The 26,020-nt window shown below is 38.9% G+C and overlaps 1 protein-coding gene across 1 annotated transcript in view; it reads right to left on the reverse strand.

Moving 5' to 3' along the window:
- Positions 1-26,020, reverse strand: part of OBSCN (obscurin, cytoskeletal calmodulin and titin-interacting RhoGEF) — a 4,979,884-nt gene that overhangs the window by 647,987 nt on the left and 4,305,877 nt on the right. Inside the window, exon 70 of the mRNA XM_044066040.1 lies at positions 16,985-17,060. Coding sequence (XP_043921975.1) covers positions 16,985-17,060 — 76 coding nt within the window. The remainder of the gene's footprint in view (positions 1-16,984; positions 17,061-26,020) is intronic.

Here is a 26,020-nt window from a genome sequence, read left to right on the forward strand (position 1 = left end):
GTCCTGAATTATATATTTAATGGGACAATTTCAATCTGCCTAAGGAAATTAATTCAAGGGAAGTATGACTTTAAGGACCAACCATGTACTTTATACTGCTTGGTTTCTTATCTGGTCACATAATTCTTTTATTGGCCAGCCATTACTTGGCTTGGAAAATTACCTGTACTCTAGCACTATAATATTTCATCTGCAAGTTTTTCTCTGCAAGCAGTATATATCTGAGGATTACTGTACTTGAGTAAAGTTTCTGGTCTTTTTTTGTAATCAGAGTTCTGAAACTGTGATCTAAATTTATTTCCAGGCCATCAAGGGGTCTTTATACTGATTCATTATTGTATGTGAGGTATTATGTCTTGCTTATATTTCTTTGTTACTAGAAAAAGACTATTTTTCTTGTCTATAAGGCTTCAGGCTAAGATACCATGTTATTTTCTGTCTATCTGCCAAGGATTCCTGTTTTGCTGGCTGTGCACACTCATAAATATTCATCCTCAATTACAGGGACCCTCTGATTGTTGTCTGTCCTTTTGACCTTCAAGTGATGCACCCATCAATAACTATGAGTCTCACCAGTTATACACAACTAACAGGAGACAAGGTGAGGACTCTTTTTATCACATCCTAATTTGTGAGTTCACATCTCAGTTAGGATAACTACATATTTCCCAAGAGTGAAACACAACCTTCACAGGGGTTTCACCCTGTTTCATTATGGAACTTGAAAGCCAATGTATCATCTCTGACCTTAAGACAGCGCATTTTCTTCTATGGTCCATTTTATGACTTTGTTATTTAACTCCAGGTCAATTTTTAATAGGAGCGGCACAATATCCGACCTGTTCACTAAAACTAACAGAGCAATTATCATGAATTTGTGAAGGAATAAGAACTTCAAATTTTTTTAAATTCTGCCAGGTTCCAGTGTTATACATAGCCTTAAGCAGGTTAACATAAATGGATGGTTGCTAGTTAATACTGAATGCATCAACTCCTTTGACTATGTTATGGGAGCAGGAGGACACTGCATATTTCTCCTGGATTACAATCTACCCAGATGTACAGGAATATTTCCACAATAATTCTTTGACTGTCTTCTTGAGTCAGTAGTGAATAATCCAAGATGATCATTCTTTGGTGACTTCAATGCTTGGGCCAACAGCAAGCCAGGCGAATTCAACACTGAATGTCTGAATATTATGGACAGTTTCACCTTCCTTCAGAAGATAAACACGCAGGATAACACTAACTGTAGCTGATGTTCTTGCTTGATTACATTACTACAGAGGTAGAAATGGAACCAATTTCATAGCTGGACTATTACCTGGTTTATTTTACGCTGTGGCTCCCATTGACTTAGCCAGACAACACTGAGATTGCTCATTATAGGGATTTTTGAAACACCACTTGTTGCACTTTGAATTACTGAATAATGCTCCATCACAGGTACAATGCAGATTATCTTAGCTCACTGGCAATGGTTTATAGTAAGGCTGTGGCTGGAGCCCTAGATTCTGGTTGAACCAGAGTGTATATGTCCAACGCATACTTTGGCTAAAGTCCCCTGGTATGATCATAGTCTTCAAAAGTTACATAGGCTTGGTGACAACTTGTGTACAGACAGTGAAAAAAGTAGCTAATGAGAACAAACAGAAAGGATGCATATTATGTAATATAGCATACACAGACCTAATACAAGAAGGCAATATTTTTAGTCCAGTGTGACCCCTGCAGCCTTTAGTCATCTAGCTGTGTTCTTCCAAAAAGATGACTGGCTGTGCAGTCCAGCCTGCCTTACTGTACAGACAGCCTTTTCATCCTCTGATTGTGAGGGAGCTGTGTATTTCTTTTCATTTCTTTTTTTTGTTGGTCGAAAAGCCAACTAAAATCGGGTACTCTCTTCCACGAGATGTATCCTTACACACAGTGGATATGCATTCTTCTATTCTACTCAATGGATCGAAGACACAGCTGGCAGAATGGTTACATCTGTGTCACAATCCAGTGAATGGAAGATTTGTTGAAAATATTCAGCTGATCAAAATGGGCTGCCTTTTACTTCTGGGAGATTCATGGTTCAGCTGGGATTGGGAATATGCCATTTCCCTGCTGCTGTGAAATCTCAGGTTATTATGTATAAAGCAGGGGGTTGTATGGGTCTGGATGCCAACCTGCAAACCATTGGTAGTAATATTTTGTGTTTGTCAGCATGTGTGCTTTCTTGTGTTTCTGCCTTTGGGTATGTGGTGTTGGAATGTGTGTTAATAGGTTCATAGGTAGGTACTAGGCTATCGGCCCAAGGGCCTACATAAGCCTAGTCAACAAGGTTCCCTGGCTTACACCACCCAAGAAAGATATTTTCCTGTGCCACTGTCGAGCAGAGACAAAAAAGTGATCCCCGGGGTGTACTTCCTATTTCTTATCCACTCATCAAGATTTTCTTGAAGAGTGCTAATGAAGAACCTTGCTTGACATAGACGGGTAGCCTGTTCCAGAGTATGGGAAGTCTCTGGGACAGGAATCTATCCCTCCAGCATGTCCTGTTTACTGTGGTGACAAGGTTTGGGTCCCTAGAGCATGTAGCTCGGAGGGATTGGGATTTCTTTAGGTGTAGCATGTCCAACAGCTCTAGGTCTGACATAGCTTTATATGTTAGGCAGAGATCACCTCAGAGTAGGTGATATGCTACGGAGTAAAGCTGGAGTTTTAGGCGGTCAGTGTAGGGCATTTGTTTGAGGCCAGTAATCCTCTTTGTGAGATACTTCTGTGGCCTTTCCAGCTGCTGCAGATGTCTTATGAGGTACATTCCAAAAGGGGCGTTGTACTCTATAATGGATCTAAGGAGTGTCAAGTAGAGGGGAACAATGACCTCTTTTTTCCTGGATGAGAACCCTTTTATGATGAAGTGTGCCACGTAGAAGGACTTCCTGACTACTGAGGCGATGTGACTATCAAAGGAGAGACTACTGTCCACCTGGGTCCCAAGGTCTCTTATCACGCATTCGGTGTTAAGTAGATTGCTGCCTATGTGGTAGTTCATGGGTACAGAGTTTTTACCAAAGGGGATGACACTGCACTTTTTGGCACTGAGCTTGAGGCCATGGCTCTGACACCAGGCATCTGTCTCAGCGAGGCCCTTCTGTAGGATGTCCACATCATTTGGGGACTTGACTATGGCTCCTAGTTTGCAGTCATCTGCAAACTTCATTAGCCAGAGGCCTTCTGTGTTAGCCTGTACTTCAGAGAAGTAGATACCAAACAGGAGAGGTCCTAGGACGGACCGTTGTGCTACTCCACTTGTCACTGCTTTGAGGTCAGATTTGGAGTCTGCAACTTTTACAGTGTGGGTTCTGTCAGTGAGCCAGCTGGCAACCCATCTTGTGATGTAGGGATTTATACCTAGTTTAGTGAGTTTAGCTATAATTCCAGAATGGGGGATGGTGTTGAAAGCCTTGGCGAGGTCAAGATAGGCTGTGTGAACCACCTTACCCTCATCTACGGCTTTGGTGACTGCCTCAAAGAAGTCGATCAGGTTTAGGAGGCATGATCTGCCTTTCACAAACCCGAACTGGGTGGGATCCAGAGTTTAGAGGTTACCAATGTCTTTGTTTATGAATTCCATGATGATATGTTCCATGGCCTTGCAGACCAGGCTCATCAGACTAATAGGTAGATAGTTCCCGGGATCAGTGGTGGCACCCTCTTTGTGGAGTGGGATAACTGTTGCTGTGCGCCACTCAGTGGGCACAAAGCCTGATGCGAGGCTATTATTGAACATGGTGCTTAAGTGGGGAGCCAGTTTGTTCAGAAGTTCGTGTAAAACGCAGCCTGGGATGTTGTCCGGTCCTATGGATGCTGTGTTTTTGGCTTTAGAGAGTGCAGCTTTTACCTGCGTAGTTGTGATTACAGGGACTCTGCATTCTTCCTGTATAGATATGGGCCCTTTTGGGGGTGAGAGGGGGGTAATGTTAGCACTGAACCTATCTGCCAGGATGTTGGCAATATTAGTTGGTTCTGTAACTTTCTTGCCTTTGTGCTGTAACTCAGAGCAGATCTGGGTGTTGCCATCAAGTTTCCTGACATAGCTATAGAATGCTTTGTGGTTGTCCTTGGAATTAGTGGCGATTTTGTTTTCGTAGCTAGCTTTGGAGGATCTTATAAGGGATCTCATCTTCTTACTGAGGCTGACCAGGGAGCTCCTCCACTCATGGGATTTTACTCTCTTTTGCAACAGTTTCTTACTTCTGTTGTACAGTTTGTTTATGGCAGGGGACCACCAGATTGGCTTCCTTTTTTTGGAGGATAGCATCTTGGTTCTGTTTGGGATAGCATGCTCCATGCACTCATGTAAGTGCTTATACAGTGCATTTGTATAGGATTCAGCAGTTGTGACTGTATTGTCCATCTGCATGGGTGTCATGAAGTTCACCACTTCTGTCTTAAGAAGCATGAAGTTGGCTTTGGAGAAATTTTTTACTGTGGTTTCCTTAATCGGGGTGAGATGTGGATATCAAGGGTGATTAGCTTATGGTCGGATCAGACCAACGAGGAGTTGACTTCAGGTGTGGAACACCGGTCACTCATGTTGGTAATGACTAGGTCTAGGATATTGTTGCCCCTGGTGGGGGTGTGGATAAGTTGATTCAGGGTATTGGAGTTTATGAATTCCAGAAAGCGTTGAGCTAAGGAGTTGGTACATGAGTAGTTTTCCCACTTAATGGTGGGGTAGTTGACGTAGCCCGTTATTAGGGTGTTTGGTTGAATCCTAATATTTTCCAGTACATCAACAAAGAGGAGTGGGAATCCTGGGGCATGGTGGGGGATCTGTAGCAAGCTACAATTTAAATTGCAGTTTTAACCAGAGTTAGTTGCACTTGGATAACCTCAGATGCATTATGCTGAGCAACTAGCCTGGAGGTGTGGATATCCTTAATGAATATGGACACACCTCAGCCTTTGGTGTTTCGGTCCAGGTTACATGGCCGAAACATGTGGTATGAGTTATAGCCTGGTAGTGTACGGGTGCTCTCTGGAGCCTTGAACGAGGTCTCAGTCACTGCACAGATATCGATGTTCTACATTTTAAGGAGTGCCTCAAGTGAGTGCATTTTGAGATTTAGACTTCTAGCATTGAGTAGCATTACCCTCAGTTTTTGCTTGCCTGTTCCTGTTATGGTGGTGAATTTGTTATTTGAACCTTGCCTAAAAAAGGCACTATAGGGTCAGCAAGAACCTTAGTCAGTATCCGGAATCCCAGGGGCGACAGGTGCAGGCCATCTGTGGCAAAGTATCGTGGTCTGTCGATCATGTCATCCCAAGCAGACAGATACTGGATCCCCTCAGAATGACACCAGAAGCTTAACCAATTGTTGAAGTCAATCATTTTGTCCTTGTACTGCGGTATCTTTCTGGGCGATGGTAGAATGCTACTCAGGGCTATGGTCATACCTACTTGGGCTACAAGATCGGAGAGCTCTTCCATGTCTCTTTTCATGTAGTCCAGTGAGGTACGTCTCAGGTCATTCACACCAACATGGACAATGACAGAGTCATATTTGTACTTGTTGTGGCGTGACCTGAGTGCGTGGGTTATGTGACGGATCCTGGCACCCGACAGGCAGCTGACAGTAAACTTCTCCTTGTTTAGCCTGGTGAGTGGGACATACAGAGTCACCTATGACTAGTGTGTTGGGTGCGTTGTTTTGCCTTATTGGCTGTGGTTGAGTGGCACACTGAGTCTGTGGGCTATGTGTCATTTGGGTTGTGTTGGGGGATGGAGGTTGCTTGCATTTCTGCTTTGGAGGTCTCTGTTGCTTAGACAGATTATTATTGAGAGCCTCCACAAATGTTTTTGTTTCTCTATGTGTGGATTTTGGTGGTGTAGATTTAGTAAGACTATGTGATGAGTGTGGTGTGATGCAAATGTTTACCTTCTCCTCATGACCGTCAAGTTCAATCTTGGTTGGAGAGAGCTCTACCTCCAGTTTGGCTAGATAAGTGCATCTCTCACAGGTTGTAGTGTTGGGTGGTAGGAGGAGAGGGTTGTCTGTGTACATGAGGCAATTTCTACATTGCCTCAAGATGCCCAGATTCATCAGATAGACAGGAGAGAACACTGGGAGCTGACCCTTGGACATGCCTGAATAAAAAACTATTTTCCCCTAGATAAGTGAGGAAAGTGAGTACAAGAGCTGTTTTTCTCTAAGCAAGTGAGAAAAGTAAGTACAAAAACTGTTTTCTTCTAGGTAATGAGGAAGACTGAGTGTTATACTAATTAGTAGCTTATTTAGTGCTTACAAGTTCTGAACAAGTGTGGAACATGAATAAGCAAATTTAAGTGCTAAAACTAAAAATCTGTATCTGCACTAGACTAGTTACAGGACAGAAACAAGTGCAAATGCAGTCTTTCAAATCAGAAAGTTGAGAGAGATGGAAGAGATTGCCCAAACGGCCAATAACTACAATTTCTGGGCTAGAACCACTCCTTATGTGGTAGACAGGTTACCTAGTGCTTACCACTCCCACTGATAAGATAGAAGGCTTCCCTCCAACACAGAAAGGCTTGGGGGGCTCAGCAGCTTACATACAGTCCTGGATACAGCAAATCTGTATCTGGAACACTAGTTACAGGAAAGGTAGGAAACAGGCTTACAGTTTTGGTTTTTTTTACAGAAAAGTAGCAAAAACAGTAGTAAAAAAATTCACATGCAGTGCAAGCTAGCATACTTGAGTATGTAGCAATATTAGACCAAACACAGTTTAAAAAATGCAATTAAATTAAAAAGGACTAAAAGCAAGCGCAGAGAGAGTTTATTAGGTAGAATGTGGTAAAGAGATGGGACTGGGGGAGTGTCCCAGATCAAATCTACAGTGGGGCGGGCAACTGCAAAAGACACCAAATTTAAACTACAAACCAAAAATAGGGTGGGTGGGTGTGACAAAACAATTTCAACAGAGATCTAAGCAACAACTAACAGTACAAACTCTAAAAACCAAAAAAAATATATACTCGGCTCTGTATATTTGCAGATCAGTCTCTCAGAATAGTGAGACAACAGTTTCAACAGAGATCTAAGCAACAATTAAACTCTATAACCAAAAAAATATATACTCCGCTCTATATATTTGCAGATAGTCTGGAAGGCAGTCTCTCAGAACCAGGGTTGCCAGATTTCCAGCCCCCCAGGTAGGGACAAAAAAATAAAGAAGGTCTCTCACGGAAAGTGAAGACAAAAAAAACAAAAAAAAAAAAAAACAAAGCGGAGGCTGGCCAGGATTTAAACCGGCAGGGCGGGACTCGGGACAGTCCCGCCCAAATAGGGACGTCTGGCAACCCTGCTCAGAACACAGGTTCCAGAAATTAAAGGTTTAGGATTACCTGATTTGAAGGGATATTTTAAAAATACACAGATGAGGCACTTATACATAACACAAGCAGAAAACTACCATTCAAAGTGCAAAGAGATGATGATGAACTGGGGGGTAATTCAAGAAATGAGGAAAGAATGGGATTTTGGACGCAGATCCTTAAGGAAAATAAACAGTCACCCAGACTATTGTATTCATAAAGTAGAAGAAAGTATACTAAGAACTAATCCAGCACTGGAATGGGGAAAGGAAATCCTGCCAATGTGGATGACTGTGATTAGAAGTATAGAGAATAGGCAAGAGAGTGCTGGAGTTTACTGGAGGAAGCTGGCAAAGGAACAAAGCTACTGGGAACAAATAATCAGAGAGGGAAAGGTAACAGAATGAGAAGAGGCAAATAAGACATTTGGATTTCAGGCTAGTGATTGCCTTCTATATTAGGCATTAATATCAGAGTATAGACAAAGAAAAAGGGATAGAGAATCCTAAATGAAAGACCTGCACTGATTGAGTTTTTATTTGAATGTAGAACAGAAGCTGCACTTAAAAAAGGGATAATTAATAAGCCATCTAAAATATTGCACAATAACATCTAAAATATTGCACAATAACTATAGGAATAATTAAGAAGAGGTCAGAAAAGATTGGACAGAGAGATTAGATATGCAATTTCAAAGGAACAATGGTCGGTCATATGTATGGCTCCTAAATAATGCAGCAAAATGTAGAAGATTTAGGATTTTTGTCTGAAAGTGTTTGTATAGATACTTTTATACCCTAAGCATACTTCAAAGAATTTGTCATCAGGTAAATGACAAATTTTGAGCTGGGATACAGGATCTGAATTGTTTAGACATAGTAAGATGTTAAGTTTAATTCTGGTATCTGTTAAAAATAAATTACTAGAAAATGGATATCAAAATCTCAACCAACTGTACTTGAAGTGGTGACTATTTTAACAGAGCTAAAAGAATAGGAAGTGGGGTCTTTAGAAAATGATAGGAGTAAATTACTGAGAAAAACATGGAAAGGGTATGAATAATACTTGCATAAAAATGTTTAGGAGGAGGAATAATGTTTAAGAGATGGCAAGGAACTGAACAGTGTATGTGATGTTCCTTTGATTAATGTCACATATAGCAATATACATGATGCATAACATTTATAAATGTGAACTTGTTGATATGGTTTGATTATTTTTATATAAATGTAAGTTTGCCTGTGTCACAAGTGATAACTGAGTAAAGGAGTTAAAAAAAATAAATATAGGTTAGAGACTGGCTGAAAATTTTCCAAGATATGTAACTTAGACAACATTTTTTAATGCTGTAGGAAATCAAGGCCTCTTTCAAACAAACACAGCTAGAAAAGAAACATTATCAGAGATGACTGGACAACCTGATATACCACTGGATCAAAAAAAAAAATTGAGGCAACATTCAAGACATCCTCAAAGTCACAAAGTCATCTCAGCAGAATTCTGATCAAATGGTATTCAAATATGAGACTATATTGCTTGGTCTAACTCAACAATACAAGTGGTCAAAAAACATACTCAGACTATCACCCACTAACAGTTATGTCCCACACACTGCAGATTCATTTGAAGTGCAGTCATATATCACCCCAGCCCACCCACGTACAACACACACACACACACACACACACACACACACACACACACACACACACACACACACACACACACACACACACACACACACACACACACACACACACACATACACAATGTGCACTCTCTTGCCTATTCTCTATACTTCTAATCACAGTCATCCATATTGGCAGGATTTCCTTTCCCCATTCCAGTGCTGGATTAGTTCTTAGTATACTTTCTTCTACTTTATGAATACAATAGTCTGGATGACCATTTATTCTCCTTAAGGATCTGCGTTCAAAATTCCATTCTTTCCTCATTTCTTGAATTACCCCCCAGTTCATCATCATCTCTTTGCACTTTGAATGGTAGTTTTCTGCTTGTGTTATGCATAAGTGCCTCATCTGTGTATTTTTAAAGTATCCCTTCAAATCAGGTAATCCTAAACCTCTTTGTTCCACTGGGAGGACCAACTTATCCCACTTGACTCATGCCTTCCCCAACAAACAAAATCCTTCAACTCTTTATTAATTACTATCTACAACTTATCTTTAAGTATATAAAAATATGCCTGACTTGTGTATAAAATTAAAGGGGTCGAAAACCATTTTTATTGCTTGTATCTTGCTACCCATATCCATAGTCAAGAGCTTCTATTTCCTCAGTTTTTCTATTATCTTTTGTTTAGTCACTTCCCACATATCCTTAGCTGCCATAACAGAATCCTTGTTAATCCATACTTCTAAATACTTCAGTTTACCATGTCCTCATAAACATGAGTATTGCTGAACCAATTCTTGTGTGGCCACATAGTTTATAGCTACAGCCTTTGTTTTATCTTCATTAATTTTTTATCCTGAGAAAAACTCAAACTGTCTCAGAATGTTCCACAAGACTAAGATGTCCTTTTCTGCTTCCATCAGGTACAAAATAAAATTATCTGCAAATAAAGCCAACTCTTCTTGAAAGCCATACCAGTTATATCCTTGAATTTCTGAGTCCCTTCTTTTCTTTGCTTATGGTTCTAAATAATTTAACTCAAATAACAAAGGAAAAAGTGACACCACTGCCTGGCTCCTATGTTTAGACACCAGTTATAAGAAAGGAACCCTCCCACTTTGACTTTTGCCTCCAATCCCTCATACAGCCTTTTAATCAACCTTATTATTTAACCATGAAATGCAAATATTTCTATTGCCATACTCATAAAATCCCAGCTTACTCTACAAATGATCTATATCAAGACCTGTAAACAACAGTGGTATTTTCTTAAACTCTGCTTCCCTCTAGATCATTATTCTTCTATTAATGTTGTCAATGTTTGCTTCCCTGCCACAAAAACACAATGTTCCATATCTATCAATGTTGGCATCACTTTTGTCATTCTTTTAGCCATCATATACATAAACACTTTATAATCATGGTTTAAAATTGAACTGGGCCTATGTGAATGTGAATCAGATAGGTCATTACCACCTTAAGGTATTACACCCACCACAGCTTTTTTCCAGGATTTTGGTACCTCCCCTCCTTTTAAAATACTTTTAAACATAATCTTTCAAATCGTTATCACTTTCTCCCCTCGCAGTTTCCAAACCAACTGGAATATCATGTTTTCCTGGGTACTTTCCTGTAGGTTGCTTATACATCACCATTTTTATCTCATCTCCTCCTGTCTTAAATGCTAGCTGTTGAGCCTCATTAATCCCTTACCTTGGTATATTTAGTCTTCCATAAATATATCCATTTGTGCTTTTGTTTTATTTTGCCACTTCTCTAGTTTTTCATAACATTTGCAAATATCTGTAATATCTCTACAGGATTTCTAGTTATTTTTCTTGTTATAGGCTGCCTAAGTTTGGCAACAACTCTTTCTACTTTCTACTGATTATGTCATTCTAAACTCATGCATAGCATCCAGGTACTTCCTTATTTTCTCTTTAACACTATGCAATTGCACTCTTCTTATTCTGTGAGATTCCCTTATTTTGTAACATTTTAACATTTGTCAGCCCAGCTAAATAATTCTTATTACTTCTTAACCAAATCTCTTTGTCTTTTATTTTTACATTATTTTTAAACTCTACTTTCATTTTAACCCACTCACTAGCTTCTGAAGTATTTCTATCTTCCCTAATAACTCCTGGAAAACGGCCACTACCCTTTTCTTAAACTCCTCTCTTTTTAACAAGTAATTATGGAAGCGCCAGTGTCTTTACTACATTACTATGCATTTTTATCTCAGTAATTATTGGCACATGATCTGAAGCAGTTACTGGATATGTGTCAAAGTTCTCAATTAAATGCACGTGTTCCTGTGAAATATAATTTCTGTCTAATCTAGCCCAGTTATTGTGCCTTGGTGAATAATATATAAATTCTCCCTGAGCTCCTACCACTGAATTAACATCTTTCCTATCAAAAATATTCATAAATTTCTTCATAACTCTACAATCTTTTGTTACATTTTCCCTTCTAGGGCCCCCAAATACATCATCATTGCTGCAAATCAAATTCTATTCCTCACCTAAAGGTAATAGCTCCTGCTGAAAGTTAATTATTTATCCCCAAATTGTTTAAGCTCCATAACAGCACTTTTAGGTGGATATAAATACATGCCAGCGTAATCCTCATCCCTTCTAAGTAGCCCATTACTAATACAAATTTACCATTATTATCTTTTTTCCCTCATCTGTTACTACTGGATCTTCTCTAGCAATGAATATAAGTACTCCTCTTTTCCTTTGTCCCTGACATTCTGTAGAAATATCGTAAATCCTTTCTTTATCAAATTCACAAGCTCAGTTCTTTCCAAATGTCTCTTGGAGCATTGGTATTTGCACTATGCATTTCTTAATATAATTATTATTCCTTTTGTCTCTACCAATAAGACCATTTACATTCAAAGATAATATGGAAAATGTTGCCATTATGGTAAGAAGTCATTATTCCCACCCATTATATACAGCAGCTATTTTAAATGTCTATTTTTTGCTTTTGTGATACATAAACTTCTAATCTATCTTTACTGAGCAAGATTAGCAATAAAGTGGTTTATGCACACGTTTTCCTATCTTACATCTCTTGACTTCTACATCCTTGTCAGTCCAACTTTAGAACAAAAATGTCTTTTTTGCTAACTTTTCAACCCTGTTCAAATACTCATACAATTCAGATTGCTGAAAACAAAATATGTAGATTTGTTTTACTTGTGAACACAGACATCATTCTGACTTGTTAGAAGGCTATGTTTGGTTGACTTTTAAACAGTAGAGCTACATAACTACTTAGCTCACTACTTTTCAAAATCCTTAAAATCAGTGCCTACTCTTAAGGACAAAACTTCAAATTAGACAACAATGTTATTCTCTTAGAAGAAATCTGGATGACATCCTTCCCCTCGTTAGAGATTGATTTAAAACGTCAACAGGACAATTAGTATTTTCTATACTTAACTCCTCCATTTTGACCACTACAACGCAACACTAATCAAAAGACACATACTTCTCCTAAACAGTGTGCCACTCAACCAAAGCCACTAAGGCAAAACAGCATACCCAGCGCACTAGTCATAGGTGACTTGATAGTGAGGCACACTGATGTCCAACTCACTAGGTTGAATAAGCAGAAAGTAACAGTTAGCTGCCTGTCAGGTGCCAGGATCCGCCATATAACATATGCACTCAGGTCCCTCTACAACAGGTAAAAATATGACTCTTGTCACTGTACATGCGGGTGTGAATGACCTGAGACATACCTCCCTGGACTACATGAAAAGAGACATGGAGGTCTTCTCGGATTATGCAGCCCAGGCGGGTATGACCCTAGCCCTGAGCAGCATCCTACCATCACCCAGAATGATACCACAGTACAAGCAGAACATGATTGATTTCAATAGCTGGCTAGGTTTCTGGTGTCATTCTAAGGGGATCCAGTATCTGTCTGCCTGGGATGACATGACTGACAGACATCAATGCTTTGCCAGAGATAGCCTGGATCTCTCACCCCTGGGCTTCCGGATACTGGCCAAGGCTCTTGCCACATCTCTAGTACCTTTTTTAGGTGGTGTTCCAAAGACCAAATTACCACCGCAATAGCTACAAACAAATGCAATCTGAGGGTGATGCTGCTCAATGCTAGAAGTCTAAATCTCAAAATGCACTCGCTCGAAGCACTCCTTAAAATGGAGAACATCGACATTTGTGCTGTAACAAAGAGCTGGTTCAAGGCAGGGAAAGCACCCCTGCACTACCAGGCTATAAATCATTCCACACCTTTCAGCCCCAGAACTTAGACTGAAGCTCTAAAGGTGGTGGTGTTTCCATAGTCATAAAGGATGCACACACCTCCAGACTGGTAGCCCAACATAATGCATCAGAGATACTTCAGATGCAGCTAACACTGGGTAAGTCAGTGATTCAGGTCATAGCCTGTTATAGGTCCTCAACCATGTCCCAAGACACTCACTCCATGTTCCTAAGCACCCTGGAGAATATTAGGCTCCAACCTAACACATTTATACTGGGCAACTTTAACTACCCCTCCATTAACTGGGAAAACTACTCATGTACCAATATACTTGCCCAACGTTTCCTGGAATTCATTAATTCCAATGCCCTGGACTAGCTCGTTTTTACCCCCTCCACAGGTAGCAACATCTTTGACCTGGTCATTACTAACATGGGCGACTGCTGCTCTACACCAATAGTCAACTCCTCCCTGGTTAGATCTGACCACAAACTAATCACCTTGGAAATAAACATCCCTCCACCCCCACACCCATGCAAAGGTAACCACCATGAAAAACTTCTCCAAAGCTAACTTTGGGCTCCAAAAACAGAGGCGGCTAACTTCACCGCACCCATGCAAATGGAGAATAGTTGCATGACTGCAGAATCATACAACAATGCACTGTACGAACACATACACAAATGCATGGATCTCGCCATACCCAATAGAACCAAGATGCTCTCCTCCAAAAAAAAAAGGAAGCCAATCTGGTGGTCCCCTGCCGTAAACAAACTCTACAACAGAAGGAGGAAACTGATGCGGAATAAGGTGAAGTCCCAAGACTGGAAAAACTCCCTTTTCAGCTTCAACAAAAAGTTGAGATCCCTCATCAAATCCTCTAAAGCTAGCTATGAAAACAGAATTGCAGCAGATAGTAAAGACAACCACAAGGCCTTCTATAGTTATGTAAAGGACCTCCCCAAGGCAATACCCAGATTTGCTCTGAGCTACTGCACAATGTTACCTCCTATACCGAGCCCACAGATATTGCCAATATACTGGCCGACACAATCAGTGCCAACTTTACCCCCCCAAAGGACCAATCAGAATACCAATAGATTGCCAGGCATCCCGTATTACTGCTGCACAGGTAAAAACAGCACTGTCCAAGGCCAAGAATACATGGGACCTGACAATATCCCTGGCTGTGTTCTACATGAACTACAGAGTGAACTGGCACCTCACCTGTGTGCCCTGTTCAATCACAGCCTCACCTCAGGCTTTGTCCCTACCGAATGGCGCACTGGTATAGTCATCCCTCTCTACAAAGGAGGAGTGACTACAGACCCTGGGAACTACCACCCTATTACCCTGACAAGTCTGATATGCAAAGCTATGGAACACATCATCATGGACTTAATAAACAAGGATATAGGGAAGCTCCAAACTCTGGATCACACACAGTTTGTTTTTTTGAAGGGTAGATCATGCCTGCTCAACTTGGTTGACTTCTTTGTGACAGTCACCAGAACTGTGGATGAAGGCAAGGTGATTCATACAGCCGACCTTGATCTGGCCAAGGCCTCTGATACCATTCCCCACTCAGGAATCATAAAAAAACTCACTAAGCTAGGCATCAGCCCCTATAGCACTAGGTGGGTTTCCAACTGGCTCACAGATAGAATGCACAGTGTGAAAGTAGCTGACTCCAAGTCAGACTGCCGACCAGTCAAGAGTGGAGTTCCACAGGGATCAGTCCAGGGTCCTCTCCTGTTTAGTATCTACTTCTCAGAAGTCCAGTCCAACATGAAGGAACTCTGGCTGACAAAGTTCTCAGACGACTGTAAGTTTGGAGCCTTTATTAACTCCCCAAGTGATGCTGACACCCTACAGAAAGGCTTCACTGAGATCAACGACTGGTGTCAGAACCATGTCTTTACGTTCAATGCCAAAAAATGTGTCGTCATCCCCTTTGGGAAAAACCCAGTTCCCATGAACTACCACATCGATGGCAGTCCACTGAACACAGAAGGCGTTATAAGAGGGAACACAGGCTGACAGCAACCTCTCTTCTGACTACCACACTGCCACTGTGGTCAGAAAGTCCTTCTATGTGGCACATATCATTGCTAAGGGTTTTGCATCCAGGAAGAAAGAGGTCATTGTCTCCCTCTACTCTTCCCTCATTAGGCCAATCATCGAGTACAATGCTCCATTTGGCATGTACCTCACTAGACACCTGCAACAGCTGGTGAGGCCACAAAAGTACCTCATAAAGGGGATCCTAGGCCTTAAACACTTGTCCTATATGGACAGACTCAAAAATCTCCAACTATTCTCTGTCTCATCTCGCCTACTTACAGGCGATCTCTACTTGACTTATAAAGCCATGTCTAACTCAGCTCTGTTAGAAAGGCTACATATAAAGAAATCCCAATCCCTCCGCACCACACACTCCAGAGACCTCAACCTCATTACAACAACCAACAGAATGTGCTGGAAGGACAGGTTCATAACCCAGAGACTGCCCATGCTATGGAACAGACTTCCCATACATGTCAAACAGAGCACCTCACTGGCCCTCTTCTAGAGAAATCTTTATGAGTGGATGGGAAATAGAAAATTCACCCCGGGGATCACTTCAGTGGCTCTACTCGACAGAGGCACTGGAAACTAAGGTTGGGGGGCACAATGCCAGGGTAATCCTATGCGCTAGGCTTGTAAAGGCTCTAGGGCCATTAGCCTAGTACACACCTAAGTGAGGTTGCAGATACTTGCTTTCAGGACACTGCCTGGTTAAGTTACTTGTCAGTGGCACACAGCAAGTAATGAATGCTGATGGAATCCAGCCCTGGAATACAGTAAGCAGCTTAATAGCCATTGCCCTTAATCCTCTGCGCTAACACTGTCAGTCAACACTGTGCTACAGCAGTTAGCACTGCTGCCTCACTGTACTTGGTCTCCAATTCTATTCCCAGTTGACGTTCCTTGTATGTGGAGTTTGCCTGCCTCCATGTGCATTCTTGGGTATTCACTGGGTGTTCTGGCTTCCTCCCACATCCCAAATATATGCCATGCTACTAAGTGAACTGCTGGGCCTCTATATTACATATAGGGTAAATCTACTATCTGAGCAAATGTGTATATGTACCCTGTGATGGACTGGCATCTTGACCAGAACTAGTTCTCTGTTTTATGCCCACTGACTGCCAAGAGAGGCTCCGGTTCCTTTATGACTTTAAATAAGATAAACTGTGTAAAGGAGAAAAGTTGAATCAACACATTAACTCACTGTCTACATACCTTAAGTTTATGTTTATGCTCTATACCTTACTTTTATACCTTATTTGTACCACAAAACTTGTATCTGTTTTATGTGCCTTATGTCCCAGATTACATGTGAAATGATTCTGAATGGATCAGAACATATAATTAGGGAACAGGCAAAGAAACAAAAATCAATTGTAAAACTGCTAGAGGCAACTGTCCAATGTAAGAGTGTTATAAGCTTACAAGTTCAATGAAGTTGAAAATAACTAAAATTATGTCCCATAAACTCAGTACACTTAACTGTAAATGTGTATCAGATTTATTGTCTATATTACTATTTGCAAAATGTTCTAATTTAATTTAGGACTGATAAGAATTTTGCCAGCATCTGGATTCTGATTAACAGACCTTTCTTGGATTTTCTTCTTTAATAATTCTGTATTAAAAAGCCAAGCAATGTTTAAAAAGGTTCTGTTGAGAACTTCCTTTTCAGTAACTTACCTGGCAATAGATCCCTGTGCGCTGAAATATGAAGAAGTCTCTGCAGCATCTGCTGTATCATAGTCAGAACTAGAAACTGGTAAATAAAGAAAGATAAAAAAAACATTAACAATGACTCACTGTACATTAATGCAGTGACATTTCATATCCAAGGATTAATAATGAGGACTTAACAGTTAGGAAGTGCCATCCGTAACAGCAGATATTAAAAAGGTACTTCTGAACATATGGTCTGTCGGACCCCTTGATTTCCTTGTACACTTATTTGTTACTAGCCTTTTCAAGCACTATGTCCCAAAAAATGATGGTTCATCTCAAGTCAACATAAAATACTGTGTGCACATGTGAGAATAAGTGTCACATTGTTTCATATTCGTAACAATCTGTTATAAGTGCATAAAACAATACTCTGGTTTAACATACTTTATCTAAAAGAAAAATGATGCTAGAGAAAAACAGTAATCAGAGTTGCAATATCTCCTAGCAAGAATCTGTCGGTTTCTGGCTGTCTGGCTCTCTCTCTAAGAGCTGCTGTCACAGTGACAATGGACAACAGAATACCCTGGAAGATTTCCAAGATGATTGCACACTGAGTAATAGCTTAATCTCAGCTCTCCCCATGTGAAATCAGCAACTCAGAAAACAGAGCCAATAAATTTGTCTTTTTGGGTAAATTTTAGTTACTGGCTAGTAAGTGCACTGATTGGATGCCAGCAAAGGAGAATGTTAGAGAACCTGAAAGAAAATCAGTAACAAAAGGTGAGATGAAAACACTATGTGGGAAGAATCCTGCAGCTGTCAGCAAAAAGCAGTTCAATCTCCAGTGGTACAAGACATGACCTTCAGTAATCCAGAGGAAAAAATAAGCCAAATATGCTTAGAGATGATTAAAATGAATGAAACAGTGAAGGAGTATATCACCTCAAACAACAAAAGCTGGAAAAATATATCCAAATGAGCTGGTAAAACTGCAAAAATCAGAGGTCAAAATGAAGAGAAGGCTAGCTAAGTATGAGACTGCTAAAGAAGAGATGTTTAAAAAAATGGTAGAATTACAGGACAGAGCACATAGAGAAAACCTGAGATTTTCTGCTGTAAACAGAAACTGGAAGGAACCAACTGTATTAATTTTATGAAAGCACAGACAAGCAACTGGACTGGTATTCCACAGCAGGAACAAAACACAAAAATGCCAAGCTGGAACAGTAGGATGAACCACTCCACAGTAAATAAGTTCACCAATTCAGGCCAAATTCAATAAAACCAATACTGGAGTTTATTGAATAAATATAATAAACAAACAAATGATAAGCACTTTCGTCCTGACCACTTCAGAACTTCATCAGATAGTAAATTCAATCACCCAATACATTTTTATAGTGCAGATTACCTAATTAAAAATATCACCAACAATTAATACATTATTTAGAATGACAGACCCCCTTAAAGGAAAATACATATAAAAACTGTGTTGTATGTATAACACATACAATCTATATAAAATGTAATAAATATATTATAAAAACTTTCATTGTAATGTAAAAACATAAATGTAAATATAAGAATACTGCATAAATAGTGTTTAAATGCATAAATAATGGATAAATAGTTAAAATGTTATCTTTCCAGGTCCTTCAATTTTAAAAGGGAACTAATGGAGATGTGTTCATTTAAGCCTGGCCAACTAGATGCATTAAGACGCAGTTGCCAGTAAAGCTCCCTATTTTCTAGCAAAAGTGACCAGGCACCACCTCGAGCTTCTGTTTTTATATTGTCAATAATGGTAAAATGAAAAGAATGACTAGTATTACAGAATATTTTTGAGATGAAACCAAAAGGAAAGAACAATGTGTAACTACCGTAAACACATTAAGGAGGGAAACACCTTCCTGATAAACAACACTGAAGTAAGACTCCCATCAAAAATACAATTGTGGGTCTGAAAGGATTATTTACTGTGCTCTATGTAATTGTTGCAGCTGTTTTTATATTGGAAAACCAGACCGTAAATTAAAAAAATGGATTTATGAGCACTTGTATGACATAAAATCAAAAAAGACACTAATGCGCTCAGTAAGCACATAATGGAAAACATTGGTCATTCTTTTATTTCTATCATTATTGACAATATAAAAACGGAACCTCGAGGTGGTGCCTGGTCACTTTTGCTAGAAAAGAGGGAGCTTTACTGGCAACTGTGTCTTAATGCATCTAGTTGGCCAGGCTTAAATTAACACATCTCCATTAGTTCCCTTTTAAAACTGAAGGCCCTGGAAAGATAACATATTTTAACTATTTATCCATTATTTATGTATTTTAAACACTATACACTATTCTTATATTTACATTTATGTTTTTACATTACAATGAAAGTTTTTATAATATATTTATTACATTTTATATAGATTGTATGTGTTATACATACAACACAGTTTTTATATGTATTTTCCTTTAAGGGGGTCTGTCATTCTAAATAATGTATTAATTGTTGGTGATATTTTTTAATTAGGTAGTCTGCACTATAAAAATGTACTGTGTGATTGAATTTTCTATCTGATGAAGTTCTGAAGTGGTCAGGACGAAAGCGCTTATCATTTGTTTGTTTATTATATTTATTCAATAAACTCCAGTATTGGTTTTATTCAATTTGGCCTGAATTGGTGAACTTATTTACTGTGGAGTGGTTCATCCTACTGTTCCAGCTTGGAGATTTTGTGTTTTGCAACAGTTTCCTGTTTTTGTCATTCCACAGCAGGAGCTATTATGTGAAAGGGTGCATTGTGTGTATGCTCCAAATCTGGCCATGAGAAAGCAGCCAATAACTCTAATGGTAAAGATGAAATCCTACCAACAGAAAGAGTTGATTCTGATAAAACTGTGGCAGAAGGACAAAATGGACAAAATACTAAAGTTTGGAGTATTTACAGTGTGTGTGGAAAAATGACTACTCACTGTACACCACCCAGAAGAGAAGTAAATTTATTTTTATTTCAACTGTGATGAGTCCTCTTTACCCGGGCCAGTAATCAAGGAGCCTCAGTCTTCACCACTGACACCAGTGAGAGATGATCACTAAAAGCAACAATGATTTACACAGTATTTTCCAATGCAGCTCTTTGCATCAAGAACATTATTCCCCAACAGTACACCAGAAACATGCCCCCAGACCTGGGACCGGACTTTGTCTCTCCAGATCCCAAACAAGGCTCACTTTGGAGCACTGTGTCCCAGTTCTAAGTAACTGACACCCCCACACCTGGGTATTTCATTTTAACACTCACACACACTCCTGGGAAAGGTTGGTACAGATTTACTAGCTGTGCCCCTTATGCCCAGACAACAAGGTAACAATGCTGCCACCAGCCAGTTACTATCAGGCTCTTACAAACGTATCCAATTATACTGAGTAAAATCAATGCTAATATCAATAGTAGAGTGTAACCCAAGCGACAAGGCTTTTTGGAGTGGCCAAGGTGCCACTAAAACAAGCACAAGTACTCTCAAGATAAAGGTAATCTCTAAAAGACCATCCACAATGAAAGGTATAAAAATATTTAATAATAAATAATAAAACAGAAAACATTAGAATATTAAATATCTAAATGCAATAAATAGTTTTAATCATGGGAGAAATAAAAATAACCAGCTGGACAGAATCAAGCAGATGGACAAAAAAACACTACTTAGCTAGTCTCACTGTAATTCCTGACTGTGTAAAGAAGAACTGTTCCCTATCTAACTTAATTAATACAGCAAGGCAAGATGTACTGCTAAGATGCTCACTTTCATGAGGCAAGATGATGATCTACACATTGACTGAGCTGTACAACTAACAACTGAATTACCGAACTGTGATAGCTGACATTGATCTTTTATAACAGATTCCAAAGAAAAACAAAAATAAATAATAAACTGCTGCTGCCAGAGTTCTGTCCTTCAGCTGGTTATAAAATAACATCATATTTAGTCACTTGACTCTGGCACAATACACATTCATTCTGTTAAGATTCTATTGCAGCATTTTTAACATAAGCAGCTGTTACACATACATTTTTAATACAAGCATCTGTACAAATCAATGTAGCAGTCAAATGACATAAGATTATTTACAAACCTTCAGCCAGCCATGCTGGCATATGCCACTCATTCACTGTCTTACTTCTCTTGGTACAACTGGCAATACCTCAAAACATCACATCAACAATCTGGGAATGTTGAGAAGCAGGTGCGAAATTCAAGTTACAGTATCCAGCTATCTCCAGAATTTTTTTTTTCTGGTAGGATCTAAGTCATTTTTTGATGCAGAAAATGTTAAACAGGAAATACAAAAGTTTGTCCAACAAAAAATTAGCTAGCAAACAGAACAGGACTCTGTTTCTTTTTCTTCTGATAATAAAGTTCATAGACAAACTTTGCCAGTGAAACATTTAACATTTATCAGTGTTCAAAAGAAAAATGTTTAAAAGGCACTAAAAAGCACAGGAGTTAACTAGAAGAACCAGGAGTACAGTGGAAATGAAACAGAGACTGGAGTTGGGAAATGGAGATCAATGGAAAGAAAACCAGCAATTTGGAAATTAATGAATAAATGTGGGATTACAAAGCATCAGTCACTGTGAAATATGGCTGAAACAAGAAAAAAATGGAAATTTTTGACTTTTTTGACTTTATTAAACTTGTAGGGGACCCCAAAGCATATGCCCTACTTCATGTCATTAATGTTTGGAAGAACATTACGAAGAGGGGAAGAGCAAGGAAAGAGGTAACTGTAAGTAAAACAATTTTTGTTCTTAATAGTATTTTTATAAATCATGACATATACTGCATATTACATAGTAAAGCATTTTACGTTATTTTCTTATTTCATAGGGATGATACAGTAAGTGGCCGCGGTGGTGCAGTGGTTAGCGTTGTCGCCTCACAGCAAGAGGTTCTCCCGTTTGACTCTCTGCTGAAGCGCCTTCTGTGTGGAGTCTGCATGTCTTCCCCATGGTCGAGTGACATATAAAGACATGCAGGTAGATGTGTGCGTGAATGGGTGTGGCTTCTTTGAAGGTTAGGGGTCGGGCTGGCAACTCGGTACCGTAAAAATCCACTGCCAATCATTAGCAGGCTGGAGTTCCACTGTGGCGACCCCTAACCAAAAAAAGCCAAAAGACATTACTTTTATAGGGATAGTACAGTAAATAGGTGCCATTGTTTTCTTCTTCTTTCTTTCCTCTAGTTTTAAGAAATGTAGGCACTGCAATGTAAAAAGAGGAGAAAGAAGCTTGGATAAAAGCAAGTTTAAGAAAATAGGCTGTAACCTTGGGTTATTTTGAGAAGGAACGGGTTGGAAAAGTAAACAGATCATGATATACAAGTAAAATTGACATACTTTGTCTTAATTTTGCATAGAGGAATGACTGGATTAAGGCCCTTGGCTTGATCTAAAAGTTTTAATGGAAGCAAGTAAATAAGAAAATACTGAATTTAAGGAAAGTTTTCTTTTAGCAAATAAATGTTCACAATGCAACATGATAAGCTTGTAGCTGAAGGCAACTATGTTACTGTCATCTCATGGAGACAAGCTGATAAGAGGGCAATAAAAACAGAATTTTTTTCTTTCAGTGGGTAAAATATGACATTTTCTGAAAACATTCAATCTGTTTTCTACATCTGGGAGAGGAATAAAGATAAGATAAACACAAACAACACTTGGTGAAAGTAGAAGCATAGGTTGTACCATGCAGACACCGTAAATAGAAAAACAGTCTGTACCATGCATCTTAGAATGGATAACCTTAATTATAGGTCAATCAAAGCCTGTTAGTGCATGCTTCAGTGTGAGGCAACTGTTTCTATTGGGAGGGTTAAACTTCGTTATTTGAAGCTGTACATAGTTTTGTATGTTTGTATTAAGTTAACAAGCTATGGGGGTGTTCAGTGGGTGTGCTTGATTTTTTTGTTTGAGAGTTTTCATTAAAACAAAAAGTCTTGTATAAAGTGATATAGCCTCAAATGGTTATAACAAAAAACAAAACACTGTATAAAAGGTAAAACTGCCAAACATTAGTGTATGCATATAACAGAAAAGCTGAACCTAGACATTTTAAAAGAAAACTGTTATACATAGCAGGCGGGAATAATAACTTCTTACCATAAATCAACACTTTACATATTATCTTTGAACATGAAAAGTTGCACAGGTCTACACAAAAAAGAAAGAGTAGTGAACTGTATTAAGAAATGCAGAGTGCAAATAGCTATGCTACAAAAGACAGATTTGGAGAGAACTTGTGAATTTTATTCAGGACGGTTATTCAGTGGAATACCTGAGACAAAGGAAAAGGGAAGTACTTATATTATTTGCTAGCGAGCTCCAAAAGTGATAGAATATGGGGAAAAAAGATAATAATCCTTGAGTTGTAGTACTAAGGGGCTACTGAGAAGGGGGAGGATTATGCTGGCATGTATTTATATCCCAGCTAAAACTGCTACAATGGAGCTTAAGAAAATTCTGGGAAAAATAATCAGCATTCAGCAACGAATATTACTTACAGTGGGGACTAGAATTTGATTTACAAAATGAGGATGTACCTGGGGGACCTAGAAGGGAAATTATAAAAAAGAGGGTAGACATTTGAAGAAATTTATGAAAATATTTGGTATGGAAGATGTGAATTCAGTAGCAGAAGCTCAGACTAGAGAGAATATACATATTATTCCCCAAGGTCCAAAAACTGGGCTAGGCTAGACAGAAATTATATTTCACAAGAACACAGGCATTTAACTTGAAAGTTTTCATATGCATCCAATAATGATTTCAGATAACACACCAATACTAACTAAAACAGAAATGCAGGATAATGAAATAAAAAAGAGACACTTGTGCTTCCCCACCCATCTGTTAAACAGAGAGACATTTAAGGAATGGATAGTGGAACTTATTCAGGAGTTATTAGGGAAGATAGAAACTTTTTCAGAAAATGTACCTAGGAAGTGAGGAAAAATTAAAGTGGAATTTAAAATAGGGCAGAAAGAAAAGAAAAAGAGATATGTTTAAGAAGTAACTATAATTATTTATAGGGATTGACAAAGATTAAAGTACTGCAAAATAAGGGGGATCTCACAAAACTAGAAGAAGTGCAACTGCAAAGTGCTAAAGAAAAAATAAGGGATTACCTGAATAATATGCATGAGTTTAGAAAGACTGCTGTTAAGCAACTGTTTTTTGACAATCGCTTCAGAGCACAAAAGCATTTAGCACAACAGTTCAGGCAAAAGAAAGAAGAAAGGGTTGCTGCCAAGTTTAGTGAGCCTATAAAAGGAAAATAACCAGATGTCCTGTACAGATATTAGAAATATTTAGGAAATGTTATGAAAATCTGTATAAAGCAGAGAAATGTAAAAATAAAAAAGGACACATGGAAATATTTGTGGAAAAATTAAATATGTCAAGCTTAGAGGTAGATGAGGCTCAATTATTAACAGTAGGCTAGGAGGAGATAAAATAAAAACAGTTATGTATAACCAATCTACAGGGAAGCCTAAAGGAATAGACAGAAGTTTGAAAGCTAGAAGGAAAGAAAGTGATAATGGTCTGGAAGGTTTTAACAGCATTTTAAAAGGAAAAGCACCAACATCCTGGAAGAAAGATGCGGTGACTGTAATCCCTAAAACTGGTAAAGACCAATTAGATCCAGCTTCATAAAGTCCAATTTCAATTCTAGACCATGACTACAAAGTGTTTATATCTATAATGGCTAAAAGACTGGCAAAGATGTTGCCAAAATTGACAGATATGAATCAGTGTAGTTTTGTGGAGGGGACTCCAACACTTGACAACTTAAAAGAACAGTGATGATCCAGCGGGAAGCAGAATGTAAGAAAATACCACTACTGCTGGTGGACATTGATGCAGAGAGAGCATTTGAAAGAGTAAGATGGGACTTTATGAACAGGGCAATGGAAGTAGTTGCTTTTCCTGATAAAATTATAAGGTTGATTAGGAGTATATATGAGGAATCGAAGGTGAAACTTAAAGTGGATGGGGTCCTCTCTGATAATTGCTGCTTGTGTAGAGGAACCAGGCAGGGTTGTCCTCTTTCCCTTTTGTTGTCTGCATTATATTTAGAACCATTGGCAAAGAAAATAAGGGACTCAGAAATTTAAGGATATAACTAGTATGACAGTCAAGAAAAGCTGGCTCTATTTGCAGATGATATTACAATAAACTAAAACAGACGATAATACAAAAACGGAGAAACTAGAAGCTTTGTTATACTGATATGGATAATAAGATATAAGCAGTTAAAATGATTTTAGACCCTTTAGTTTTATACACAAGTCAGGCATATTTTTCTCAACCAGATAAGAAGTTAAGGATAGCAATTAAAATTGAGCTAAATGATTTTATCTGGGAGGGGAAGATGGCAAGGGTCAAGTGGGACAAGCTGATTCTTCCAATAGAACAAGGTGGACTAGCATTATCCAATTTGAAGGTGAATTTTACAGCAGCACCATTAAGGCTCTTATAGACAGCACAGGCAGAAAACCATAATTCAAAGTAGAAAGTGATGATGATGATGATACAGGGGAGAAGCTCAAACAACAAGAAGAGACTGGGATTTTGTATGCAGACCCTTAAGGAGAATGACAATAATTATACAGAATATTATCTTCACAAATTAGCAGAAAGTATTTTAAGAACTAAGCCAGCACAAGAATGGATAAAAGAGATTCTGCCAATAGGGATGACTGCAATTAGGGATACAGACAATAGGCAAGAGGGGGCTGGGATTTACTGGAGAAAACAGGCAAACCCAAGGTATTGGGAGCAAATGACTACAAACAGAAAGGTAATAGAATGAAGATGCTAAGAATTTATTTGGACTGCAGGTTATAGATTGCCTTCCCTAACAAGGATTGATATCAGAGTATAGACGTTCTTAATAGAGTCTAGAACAGAAGCTGCCATTAAAAAGGAATAATTAGTAGAGCATATAAAATATTGCATGACAACTATAAGAATCAATCAGGGGAGTTTAGAAAGGA

Source organism: Protopterus annectens, chromosome 3.part0, assembly GCF_019279795.1.
Source record: "Protopterus annectens isolate FY-2018-M chromosome 3.part0, PAN1.0, whole genome shotgun sequence".
Classification (NCBI taxonomy): Eukaryota; Metazoa; Chordata; order Ceratodontiformes; family Protopteridae; genus Protopterus; species Protopterus annectens.